At 39.8% G+C, this 14,040-nt stretch overlaps 1 protein-coding gene across 3 annotated transcripts in view; it reads right to left on the reverse strand.

Annotated features, from left to right (window-relative positions):
• STAU2 (staufen double-stranded RNA binding protein 2) overlaps positions 1-14,040 on the reverse strand; it is a 171,384-nt gene that overhangs the window by 112,641 nt on the left and 44,703 nt on the right. For all 3 annotated transcript variants that reach the window (XM_071421075.1, XM_071421058.1, XM_071421068.1), the window contains 2 exons: positions 6,158-6,317; positions 2,392-2,499 (listed from right to left, as the gene is read on the reverse strand). In XM_071421075.1, the coding sequence (XP_071277176.1) occupies positions 2,392-2,499; positions 6,158-6,317 (268 nt within the window). The remainder of the gene's footprint in view (positions 1-2,391; positions 2,500-6,157; positions 6,318-14,040) is intronic.

A 14,040-nucleotide genomic window follows, 5' to 3' on the forward strand; every position in this document is an offset into this window, starting at 1 on the left:
AAAACCAACAAAAAAAAAAAAAAACAAAACCAAAACAAACCAAAACAAAAAACAAACAAACAAAAAAACCAAAACAAAACAAAAAAAAAACAAAACCCAAAAAACCAACAAGATTTTAGCCTACTGTCAAGGCAGAAATAAGAAGTGAACTGACCATTCTACAGCTACTCTAACAATTCCTACAGCAATCACTTTTGTAGTCATCCTTAAAAACTATTCATTTGGAACCCCATAAATGCCTTAGAGCAGTTGCATTTTGACTTAAAAGTTGATGAATCTAAGTTAGCTAAGAATGCACCAGTGACAAGTATGGAGTAAAGCCTGTTCCTTGTTACAACTGAATGTTTTTATTTAACAAATTAATAGATAGAAAGTTTGTTAAAATCATCCTAAAGCTCCTAGACAATTAAAACTAGCCACATTACACAAAAGGACCGTTCACCCCTCATGCAATTCTAAGGACATGTTTACATGGAACTTAATATATATTTATGATCATTACTTTGTTGCATAACCAAGCACTGTTGGAACATTGGCTAAAGCTTTCTCAGATGAAGAAAAGGCAGATCATTTTATAGCTACCACACACAAAATAAAAGCTGGAAAAAGCTTTGATGCTTGCCTGGAATAACACAAGACCATTAGTGAATAAAATCCTATTAGAAACATCAGATCCTGGGGATTATCCATAATTGCTTAGCAGTTTTATTGAAAAGTAAGCCAGAACCAAGTTCAATCAAAACTCTATTTGAGAATGTCACCTATATTTAGATTTAAAGGCAGGAAATAACACAAAACCTGTCAGGAGAGCAAAAAACTGTCTTTTTTCAATGTTGCGAACATTCTTTGGCAAGTGACACATTAGATTTTTCCTCACAAAGTATTTCTGCCTTTACTCTCTCCTTACCAAATGCTCTCCCCTGAATAAGCTCAGCCAGGAGTGAAGAAGACATTCAAAGCATTACCCCTCTTTACAGCTTCCAAGCTTCTCTGTGACCAGTGACCATACATCTCCTTACATTTTAGTGCATTGATTGTTATGGAACTATTCCACATATTTTAAAATGTTTAGGGTAGAAAATAATGTTTGAAAACTGAGACATTAATTATGAGCTTCCTTTTTGAAACAAAAGCATGTGTTTTCATTATGTCTGCTCGTAGCTAAGAGTTGGGTGATTGGCATGTAGTGGCAAACTGATACACCAACAGCCCCAGACACCCCAGTTTTATCCTCTAGATTTTACATTCTCTTCATGTTCTAATTAGTCCATATCACATAGACCACATATATGAAGCATCTATGCCTTTGCTATACCAAGGAATTCCTTAGTCATGAATAATATTCTTTGTCTTTCTTACCTACCTTCTGAGAGATTTCTCAGATTTCTAAGAAGATTCAAATAGCTTATTTGACACTGGCCAATTCAGGAACAGTCAGTAAATTGCATACAGCACACTGCAAGGCATGCCACAGTTTAGGGGTTTTGATTCTTTTCACATGCAGATACATGCCTATACTTTAACAGGAAAAAGCACTGGAGAATATAACCATCACCAGTATAAGCACTATCCACTGAGTCTTTCATACAGACTCAGTTTAAATGCAAAATAAAACGCAGAAAAATAAAATAAAAAAGGCCATTTACATTAGCATTTTCTGCATTAAAAAAAATAAAATAAAAAACAAAACAGCTTGAAAATCTGGTGCTTCCTACCACAACAGTGTTAGATTTTTACAAGGTTTTGTGAGAACTTTCTCATTGGAAAAAAAATCCTGTTAGTATCACTCACTCTCCCATAGCTGCTTCATTGATAGCACTGGAGCTATTCCAAATGCTCTTTATTACTTCAGGTAAACAAAGGTGTCAGAAGTGGGTTCATAGATAAAATCATAGGAAACAAACAAAAAAACTTGTGAAAGCTTAAGCAGAAATAGATAAGTGAAACAGAATCAGAGTGGAAGATATTCATGACTTTCTGAAGACAGCACACTGGAGGTGAATGTTTCAATTGGACCTTTTCTAGCATATGAATGCCAACAGCTAGAGCAAAGACTTTGGCTAACTCTTTTGAAGATTATTTCAAATCAGATTGAGTGTGGCTACAGATTCTAATCCCACAGCTCTGTACAGAAAATGGTTTAACTGTCTTTCTGCCATCCAAGTGTTTGCAAACAAATATTAGATCTCTAAAAGTTCTGAAAGAGCATCTATTTTACCAGTGAAAAGTCACTGTCTTAGACTGATACAGTGACATTTTTTTTTATAATTTCCATTAATATTAAATTAATATTTTTAATATATGGATATTATGTGTTGAGTTTTAGTGGTACCTTTTTTTAATACTTTCTTAGCAAGATAAATATGTAACAGATAAAAATGCAACACATACCTCGAAAGTGACAGGTATATTGCGCTTCAAAGCAATTTCAAACACTACGCTGATCTCAGATTTGTTTGCATCTTTATCTTCTTCTGATTCTTTTCCTGTTTCTCCATTCTGAAAATGATGCATATATAATCATTGTACAATTCTTAGCAGATCAACAAAATACAGTATCCTCCTCCCAGTTTCTCAAAGACTTTTGAAGTCTCCTGTCAGGCTGTAAATCAGCATTTGTACATCCATCTCAGCACCCCAGTATGAGACATCTGCTAACTGAAGCCATATATATTGTGCTTGTGCTTCATAACAAAGGAACACATACACCTTAATTTATAAATTAATTATAAACAACCACTAAGGATGTTATTAATGACATGGATAACAATTGTCTGAGTTAACACTTGTGTCAAACATGAGGATCAAACAGATCCTTTGACCCATTTCTCAGGCTCTCTGTGGGTACCCCTTCTAAGCAAGGAGGAAATCTGTGCTTGTTGGAAAGTAGAGAAGACTGTACTTCTCTCAGAAGAAATTCAGTCAATCACCCCCACACTCTGACTGGGTCACCAGGTTACAGGTGTCCTCAGCAGGTCCAGCTGCTTAATGGCCCCTCCATCAACTTCCCTCTGGGAGTTATGACCAGTGTGAAAAGGTAGTGACAGAGAACAGCTTGCTCAACACAGAACATTATTTATTTATCCATAGGAACATAACAAACAGAGAGGCAAAGAGATAAAAAAACAAAAGACACATGAAACATTATTCTGCCTAAAATTCAGCTTTGCTTTACTCTTTAGGTAAATCTAAATTTTCTCACACAACCATTTTGTGTGAGAAATTTTCTCAATGCACCAGGATCAGTCAGAGTTTTGCCTTTTGCAACTACTGCCTTTGGTGTTTGTCCCCCAGGTCACATTTCCTTAGTTCTCAGAGGCTTCACTTCCAGCTATTTTCAAACTGCAAAGCTCTGAAATACTTCAAACTGGGATCTCTCAACAACCATGTAACCTTGGCCAGGGTCCTAATTTTTTATTAGTGGAGGTAAACATCAAAGACACTTGGGCTGAATTAGGTGGATTCCTGCAGAGCTCCCATCTTACATAACAAAGTCTGATCTAAATCTTCAGCCACCAGCATAGCTACAAAATTCAGATACCACAGTTCTAAAACAACATTAAAAAAGCACTAGGTTCTCCACATTACAATGAAATTGATCCATCTTTTATCTACCTTTTTTTAACTCTTAATATATTAATCTTTAAGATAACACAGGGCCAAAAATCCAGCACTCAGCTACAGCATGCAGACATGAACACCCTTTGCCTCATGAAATTGTTGCAAAACTTTGATTCTGAAAAAAGCCATTTACATGCCTGATATTGATCTGGAGCTAAATACAAACCAAAATATTATAAAGTTTATAGAACCTCCAGAAAAAAAAAAAAAACCAAAAAAAAAAAAACCAAACAAAAAAAAAAAAACCAAAAAAAAACAAAAAAACAAAAAAAAACCCAAAAAAAACCCAAACAAAAAAAAAAAAACAAAAAAAAAACAAAAAAAAAAAAACAGGTGCTGTGCAAATAACAAGGGTAGTTACAATGAAATTATGTAGGACCTCTAGCTCATTTCATATAATGAAATTAAAGTACCACTGAAATGAAGAATGTAGATCATTACTTTCAGGACAAGCAAAGCATTGATTAGTTTCACTGAGAAAGATTAGCAGAGTTAAAACACCAATATTTAAAAGTAAAAAAAAATTGGGGATATAAAGAATGGGATGCTACTATTCTGTAAAAAACCTTAGTTAAAATATTACTTGATATTGTATTCAATTAAGTTTGTGCTTTATAAAGGATACTAATAATCTAAAAAGCTGGCAAAAAATAGCCCAGATAACAAACTACTGATTAGAAAAAAATAACTTTGCACTGGGACACTATGAAAAGAATCAGTTCTACAGAAAATTCAGAAATACTTAAGAATAATCTCTAAATATATACGTGGGAGAGATTTTTGATATATGTTGGTTACATTTAGCAAACATAAGAAAACACCAATCAAATAGAAAATTAAGCTAAATTAATTCTAAAATAAATACCTCACGAATTATCTTTGAAATTGAGAATAATCAAACAGTGGCATAATTTACATTAAATGATATAATGCCCACTGGACTGTCAGCAAGCCTTCAAGTCAAGAATGTTTAGGTTTTCTAGCTGTACTCTAGTTTAACCAGATATGTATAGTCTAAACTAGAAACTATAGTTTAAATTTTCATGATCAATACAAACACATCTGTCCAGAAAATCCCTCATTGTCCCTTCTGCCCCTACAATCTAACACCCTGCATATTTTTTCCACCAAACATAGCAGAGAACCTAACAGTGAGTGGAGAAAAGGAAGGATCAAGGTTCAGACATTAGTACTGAGCAATAAAGTTTCAAGCCTTAGGAAGATAAAATATGTTCAGGAGTGTCTCAGACACTTTGGATTTAAATTTGATCCTCAGTCCCACAACTGACACTTCAATTGTAAGGCCTTTCTTAGCCTCACATCTATGAGACAGCAGAGGTGCTTTGGCAGACACACAATAGCTCTTTGTGAAAGCACATTCACCAGCAGCCCTGCCCTGTTGGCTGATTGCTTCTTGCTTCTGCTCACCTTATGCTCTTCTACACATTTGCCCAATTAGGTATTAAGGTGGAAATACTCCTTTTCAGTGGTTTAATATGGATAAAAGATTTTATCCTTTATTAAGTTTTTCTAATAAAAGGAAAAACATGACAGCTTGAAATGGAAGAAGAATACACAGAAGGCTGTGTTAAGGATGGCCATGAAGGCCAGAAGATAGACTAAGTAAGTAACTACTGTGCTATATTCCATGGATCCCATTCCAGTCAAGTTCACTGAGTTACTAATGGGATTACTAGGTGGGTCCCAGCAGGCCTGTCCTTGCTCCCTCAGCAGCACACTGTCAGGGAGTGGGGAAGAAAGAGGCTCAACCTCATAATGGAATTGAGGCCAGCCAGAGTATGATGTGCACTGGCTCTGATCCATGCCCGATGTTTGAGGAGCAATGAATCAATCATCTTCCACAGATAATCAAGCTGGCCAGTTTTGCTGAAGGAAATAGAGTTTTACTAAGATGGACCATGTCCCATGGTGAAAGCACACCCCACCACTGCATGGTGCCCTGTGTGCACTTCTCATGGGCAGCAGCAAGGAGGAGCCTGAACCCTGGCACCAAGAAGCCCTTAAACACTATTTCAATCAATCTCCAGTTCTCTGGAGAGCTACACTCAGCTCTACACAGTGCAACACTTTGTATTCTCTCCATCATGATCTCGGCAAAGTGTGACCTCCAGCCTTCTCCAGCCACCTACAGCTCTAACCCATGAAGTGACAGAGGTGTTGTTCATGACTAGCCTGCAACCAGTGCTCCTTAACCTCAGCATAATCAAGCCACAGAGATTTACTTGATTGAGGATTGAATTTAGTCTCCTGCAAACACACACCTGCTGTTGAGAACCTACAGTATCCCAAGTGGTCTTCAGCTGCTCCCAGAGGTCTTGCAAGTACTTGGCTTCTTTGACTGGGAAATGTTATTATATTTTTGCTTTCAATTTAGAAAGATTATTCTGAGAATAATTTTTCTGTTCAGTATTTTTTAAAATGTGACACAACATCTTAATTTTTAAGCAGCAATATATGCTGCTTAAAGACATAGCAAGCAAGTTATTAAAAAAAAAAAGTTTCCTGAAGCACAGACCTGAGGTAATTTTTCTGGAATAGGCTCATTCTGAAGAGCTTGAAGGGCCTTCATTGCAGCATTATGTCTAGCAGCTTGACGAGTCTTTCCTTCACCAAAAAACTCACTGTTGCCAACAGTTAACTGGACATAGAAAATTTTAGGCACCGGGCAGTGATACCTGGAAGGAAGTCATGAAAAGAAAACAACAATACAAGTTAGGAATTTTACCCATGCATTTTATGTAAAATAGAGTAGTATTTGGGGATAAAACATTATCTTTTCTCCCAGAATAAGACCCAGGATTCAAATGCACGGACTGTTCCTCAGCAAGACAGTTGGTAACTCTGACAGCAGCTCCTATGCGCAAACCAGCTCTTCACCTACATTTGTGGAACTCTGCAATGAGCTCTACTGTTTATCAGCCCAACAGCCTAGCCCTGCTCTCCTCTTGGTTTGAGTCTTGAGAAGATGAAATTCTCTCTCACCTAAGGAGAATCCAAAACTCCAGTGGAAGCCCTGCTTGGGAGACAACTTCTGTCCCACAGAGTTGCATGGAGGAAGTGGCATGGAGGAAGAAGGACTGTGAGGTTGTTCATATGACACCTGTCATCATAGCTCAGCTCTAAGGGACAGCAAAGTCATATGACAGAGAATACACCTAGCAGAAATGGATCCTCACTTGACAAATAACTTGTTCATATTTTACAGCAATGTAAGAAAGCCCAGGATTCCAGGATTCCAAAAGCATGGACAAAAGCAAGTTCCATCACAACAAAACTAGATTGACTCAACCCAGATTCAATCAAACACAATACTCTATTTTCCTTATTCCTCTTAAAGGATCCTTTTTAAAGTGTGGTCTCTCCACTTTCATCTGTGGACATGGATGACAACTTTTTAATATTACAACTTTCTGAATTTTCATTAATAAATGTAACCCAGTCATTCCAACTGTAAAACAAAATACAAAGTTAATCAGAGAGCAGCACACTTCAGAAGCAGACAAGTGTGAGTAAGTACTCTGGCCTCAATGTCCCTAAACTTTGTGCCTAACTCTAAAACTACATTTATATAGAAAGAACCAAGCATAACAATGGCTCAAATATACCTCTGGCTATAGGGCCTTGGAGGAGTGAGCTAAGTTGCCTCTATGACATGCAAAAAGTGGGTATTTACTTTGCTTTCTTGTTTACAGCTTAACACTGTTTATAGTTTAACACATTTATTGAGAATTATTAAGGCCTGGAAATAATTTTGCTTATGTAACATTTTCATAAAATTATATAACTCCAGCTGGAAAGGCTTCTGGAGATTATCTGGTCCAAAGCAGCATCCAGAACATGGTCAAGATCTGAAGTTACACTGCCTTGTCCAAGGTATTGTGGAGGTCTCCAAGGATGAAGATTCCACAACATCTCTGGATGACCTGTTCTAGTGTCAGACCACACTTTCTGGAAAACTATTACAAAGTTCCTACATGCCTAATGGAATTCAAACACTTGGCACTGATATTGTTGCAGATTTGCAGATGGAGCAAAACTTCCTACCAATGCCAAAAATTACCAGCTTCCATCTCTTGGCATCACAGGACTCCCTCCCAGTTTCCCAGCCCAATAAGCAGTGACTCTCCCTGCTCCTCCTTTGGTATGGCTGGGAATTCATGCTCTTGTACTTGCAGGGTCTTAGAGAGGATCCAAGTGATCTCTCACTCATTTGATCTAGTGATGTCAGCAGTTTGTTGACATCTTCCTGCATCTTCTTTGGTAACACAAATCCTCTGACATGGCACACCTCCTGCAGACAAGACCACTATCTGTACAGCCTGGCTAGAGCTCTGGAGCTAGCTCTGACTCAAGGTCTCTGATGTAACAGGAGAGCTGCTCCAGATGGTGCTAGGAACTGTGCCAGGTAGTGCATCACCAGCACTGCTGAGCACAACCCCATCCTCAGCAGAGTTTCCAACTCCCTTCTGCATCTTCTGCTGTGCCTGCTGGCTCTCTCTGGGAGCAGTGCTCTGGGCCCTGCACTTACATGTGTTCTTCCCCAGTACCTGCTGAGAGGGTGCTTGACCCTCTCTAATCAGATGACTGGAAGGAAAGTTCAATGCAGCTGACAGAGCCTACTGGCAGCTGCTAGAGCTTACCAGAAGCCACAGCCTCCTGCACTTCTCTTTTCCCTGCAGCAACAGGTACTCTCAAGTTCCTTGAAGAGTTCCAGGAATCTTCCCACCATCCCAGAAGATGCAGGACTGGAAATGGCTGCATGTGTTGGCTGCTGCTTAGCACAAGACAAGCTGTGTCATGCAAAAGCAGTAGGCACCTTGATAGCATGTCCCACCTCATTACTTCACAATCCCCTTTAAAGAGGAAAAAATGAGGTAGTGCTGTTAGCAACTACCTAGATTTAGGGAAAATACAATATCCATCAGAAGTTCCTGTTTCCTGTTGAGTTACTAGACCTACCTTTCTCCTCACTGCCTGCAAAGGAGGAAAGCACATGAACTTAATCCACTTTATAAACTCAAATCCCACAACAAGCCTTCTCTTTTTCCCTCTCCCCTCCCCACCTTTTCATTTAAAGAGTGTTTAGGGAGCTATTTATGTGATAATAAGGAAAAATGATATTCAGCCTGTGGCTCTAGAGCCTCATGCAGCTCTTTGGCATCGCCAGAATGATTAGGCTTTTACATGGTTTTGATTAAATTTTTCTTGCTCTCCTTGGCCTCAAGCAGAGTTGTAACACAGCACTGATAATATGAGCATTGCCAGGAAAGTGCAAAGGAACACCTGAAATCCTCAGAAAATGAACAAAATCTGTGAGGCTACTGGCTTCTCTACAACAAGGAGCATGTCAAAGGAAACAACATCCTCCTCTTTTCAGTGAGGACAGAGACTGTATTAACAAAAGCCTCAAAAGTAAACATATTATTACAGTCTGAAATTACAGTGTGACAATTAAACTGAGTTTTAATAATGAATGTTTCTGCACCCTGAAGATGTACACTCATGTAAAGAACAAGCCCATGCAAAGGCAAAATGCTGTATCTGCCACTGATCATTAACAACCTTCCTAGTATGCTACATATGAGTTATCAGAAAGGCTGAAAGCTTTAGCAATCTTTGGAATATTTATATAGAATTTAGTGATTATTCTGCAATAATGTATCAGCACAATATTTTCCATCAGAAGAACATCTACTCATCAGCCCAGTCCTCTGTCACTCTGTTCTGCCACAGAACTGAAAGAATCAGGACTTCGAACAGTAACACCTCACATATGGACTCATTAGGTCTCTAAAAGTTTTTAAATTATCTTCATTTAGAAAATATGCATCTTCCTGCATTCTACATGGCAGCTACAAATGCTAGGGTTTTCCTTGGAGAAAATGCTTATGTAAAAGAGATTTTCAGATGATACTGGCACACTCCTCAGAACGTAAGCTGACCAACACAGCCAAATGAAAGAAGATTGTAAGACTAGAAGACAACAAAATGGCATGTGAAATGATACATTCAGTTGGAAGAAAACAAAGTGTAATAACAGGTAATACACAATCAGTCACATATAACCTATAAAAACAAGTTCATTTTCATCTGGCTGTTCTGGACATTTGAGATTCTTAAAAAGATTCTTCAAATAAGAGGTCTGGAAAGCAGGTTCCCTTTATTCCCTTTAAGTTCACAGCATCTAAAATCTACTTTTTAGCTAATGCCACTAGAATAGTCAACCTGAAAAAGGATATTTGCTCTATGAATGTGACCTTGATGTCAAGTTTCAGCAGTAAGTAAATATTTACAACTAGTTATAAACCCCTAAAAATAGGGGTTCATAACAGAAATGCTGACAGACCTCAACTAAGTTGGTGTGAGTGGGCGCCACTATAATTAAATAAATCACCAAGGTCTGCTGACAATTAGAAAACTCATTTTGGTTTGCCACAGAGACAAACAAAAATTCTGTTCATTATAATTTTACTGGAATATGATGTCATAACATGTAAGCATACTGAAACAATCTGCTGCTTTTCTAGCCAAAATATTAATTGCATACTAAGGAGCCCTTGGGGCCTCTTCCTTTTTGGCCATCAAATCCACACACACAAAGACAAATAAAGTATTAGTACATACGTTATGTGTTCATACTGCATTTCCTGCATTTCTCTGGATTCCTCAGTGGCATAAATGGTTTTGATAAATATTGTTACCTTCTTCTTAGAAAGGGAAAAAAAGCAAGTGCAAGATGCAGCTCACAGAAACCAGGAATTTTATTTAGATTTAGCCTCATACTAAAACGTCAGTGAAATTTTCTCTAATTTCTAATGGTCAACATATTCTTAAACCAAGTAAAAAAGAACAAGTAAACTCAATTACTTCCCCACTACACAAGTGTTACAGGAAGTATTACCCTATTCCCACTCCATAATATTAGCAAAGTGAAGAGGAACTGGGACCATATTTCAGCAGCCAAGATAAAAGCCACTAAAATATGAGCTACAACACAGAATGGGAAAGTCATTCTTCAGATGCCAGCTCTGTTGAAAGGGTCACTCTCTGCACTTTTTCTGTCTGGCTCCTTTTTCATAAGAACTCAATCAAGCTGGCAGCCCTGCTGGCACTGTTTAATCAGGAAAATGCTGTGAGCTTTGTGAGTGGAGGGATAGAGAGCCACAGACCATGCAGGGGAGTAGGAAAGAGCATTTGCTGTGAACAACTTTTTCTCTGCAACATTTGAAATTTCTCTAGGGGAGCAAGTTGCTTAGTGCAGCTGTTCCCTGGCTATATCCTATTTTCCTAAGCAGTCCATTAGCCACGTGCATTTCTTACAGATGTGAGTTCTATGGTTTGAAGAAGGAAACATCCAGTATAGTCACTTTTGTCTCCACACAGTGAACCTTCTGGTTCTTTCAGCAGATCCACAACAACACCTGGGAACAAAGAGGCTCTCTTTTCCAAGTACCCCTTTTGAGAGCTACAGTCCATTATTCTTGAACTGTGTCTACTACAGACTAGGCTGCCTGATCAAGCAGAGCTTATAGATGAAGCCTTGTTGCTCCAGTTCCAGGAAGGATTTTGCTCACAGGCTCTTGTCCTACTGGGGGACTTTAACCACCCTGACATCTGCTGGGAAAGTAGCAGGGTGAGCTGCAGGCAATCCAGGAGACTCCAACTACTTCACCAGCCTGATTAAACAGAGAATTTAGGAAGAAAAAGAGAATATATCACCCCTAGAAGGAGGATCTGGTAACTTGGGAGGACTATAAAGATGTTGCAAGGTCATCTAGGGAGAAAATCAGAAGGGCCAAAGCACAGCTAGAACTTGATTTAGCCACTATACTTTAAGCTAACAAAAAAAGTTTCCATGAATACATTGGCAGCAAAAGGAAGGTCTTCAGCATTTGTTAAATGCAGAGAGTAGTGATAGGAGATGAGGTAAGGGCAGAGATACCTAATGCCTTCTTTGCCTCAGTCCTTAATATCAAGACCAGCTGTCCTCAGAATACCCAGGTCCCAGAGCTAGCAGCTGGTGATGGGGAGCTGAGTGAAGCCCCTGTAAATGAGGAGGAGATGGTTAGTGACCTGCTATGCTAACTAAACACCCACAAGACTATGGGCCCAGATGGGATCTACCCCAGAGTCATGGAGGAACTGGTGAATTGCAATAGATTCCCTATAATCTAAAAGCAGTTCTGGTCAACTGATGAAGTTCCAGCTGACTGGAAATTAGCAAATGTAATACCCATCTACAAGAAGGGTTGGAAGGATGATCTAGGGAACAACAGGCCTGTCAGCCTGACCTCAGTTCCAGGCAAGGTTATGAAAAAGATCATCCAGGGTGACATTGCATAGCACATACAAGACAACAAGAGGATCAAGCCCAGCCAAAATACATGTACAAAAGGAAAGCCTTGCTTGGCCAGCCTGATCTCCTTCTATGACAAAGTGACTCACTTTAGTAGATGAGAGAAAGGCTGTGGATGTAGTCTACCCAGACTTCAGTAAAGCTTTTGACACTATTTCCTACACCATCCTCCTAGAAAAACTGTCTTCTTCCAGCATGGATGGGTGGACTCTCTGATGGTTAAAACCTGGCTGGATGGCTGGGCCCAGAGAGTTGTGGTGAATGGAGCTAAATCCAGTTGGCAGCCAGCTGCCAAGGCACAGTTTTGGGGCTGGACCTGTTTAATCTCTGTTTAATCTCTTTACTGACGATCTGGATGTAGGGACTGAGTGCAATAAATTTGCCAATGACACTCAGCTGGGTGTGGCTCTGCTGCAGGGTAGGAAGGCTCTGCAGAGAGACCTGCACAGGCAATCAGTGGGCTAAGGATGACTGCATGAGGTTCACTAAGGCAAAGGGCCAAGTCCAGCACTCACAACTACCCCATTCAGCACTACATGCTGCAGGAGGAGCTGCTCAGCAGAAAGGGACTTGGCAGGGCTGGTTGACAGCTGGCTGAATATGAGCCGGCTGAATCTGAGCCAGCAGAATGTCCAGGTGGCCAAGAAGGCCAATGGCATCAGTATCAATATTGTAACCAGCAGGACTAAGGAACCCCCCTGTACTCAGCATTGGTGAGGCCATACCCCAAGGACTGTGTTCAGTTTAGGGTCCCTCAGTTTGAGGAGCTGGAGCATGTCTAGTGAAGCACAACAAGGCTCATGAAAGGTCTAGAAAATGTGTCTTATGAGGAACAGCTGAGGGAGCTGGGTTTGTTTAGACTCGAGGAAATGGCTTTAAGCTGAGACAGGGGCAATTGGGATTGGATGTTAGAAAAAAAAAATTCATGATTAGGGTGGTGAGATATTGGAATAGGTTGCCCAGGGAGGTGGTGGAGTGACCACCCCTGGAGGTGTTTAAGAGGCACTGGATGTTGTGGTTTAGTGGTATAAGAGTGGCAGTGGTGCATTGATATTGTACTTGATGATCTTAAAGGTTTCTTCCCACCCTGATAATTCTACTTTATGATTCCTGAACCAAGTAATAGACAGCCCTACCAGAGGGGATGTGATACTGGATCTATTAGTCACCAATGCAAGCAAGCTAATGAGGGACATCAAGACTGGAGGCAGCCTGGGCTACAGTGACCAGTGAACTTGGTGTAGTTCCAGTCCTGACCTGAGGGATATGGGTCAGGTAAAGAGTAAACTTAGGCTCCTGAATCTTAGGAAAGCTAACTTCCATATATTCAAGGAGATACTCAATAGGGTCCCCTGTGAGACTGCTCTCAGGGACAAGAAAGCAAAACAGAGCTGGCAGATCTTTAGTGAAGTCTTCCATGGAGCACAAGAGCTAGCAATTCTCAGGAACAAGAAACTGGTCAAGAAAAACAAGAGATCTGTGTGGCTGAGTAGGGAACTGCAAGTCAAACTAAAGAGAAAGAAGCAAATGCAGAGGCATGGAAACAAGGACAGGTAACCTGGAAAGAGTATAGAGATGAAGCACAGTTGTACAGGGATGGGGTGAGGAGGGCCAAAGTGAAGCTGGAACTGAACCTGGCAAAGGATGTAGAGAATAACAAGAGGGGCATCTACAAGTATGTTAACCAGAAAAGGAAGGTCAAAGAAAGTGCTCCCTGCTGAAAAACTGGTAACAACAAGTGAAGAGAAGGCTGAGGTACTCAACAACTTTTTTTGCCAGTCTTCAATGGCAACCTCTCCCACACCACCAAAGTCCCTATTGTAAGGAAAGGTCAGATTAATGACCACCTGAGGAACCTGAATATAAACAAGTTTCTGGGACCTGATGGGCTGCAACAGAGTCCTGAGGGGAGTAAGTGGATTTTGTTGCCAAGCCACTCTACACAATATCCCGCTCTCTAAACTGGAAAGAACCACATCTGATGAATGGACTGTTAGATGGATAAGAAAGTGTTTGGACAGTGCAGCATGAATGTAGCAGTT

This window comes from Agelaius tricolor, unplaced genomic scaffold, assembly GCF_023055355.1.
Source record: "Agelaius tricolor isolate 1412-34295 unplaced genomic scaffold, bAgeTri1.0.p SCAF_2, whole genome shotgun sequence".
NCBI lineage: Eukaryota > Metazoa > Chordata > Aves > Passeriformes > Icteridae > Agelaius > Agelaius tricolor.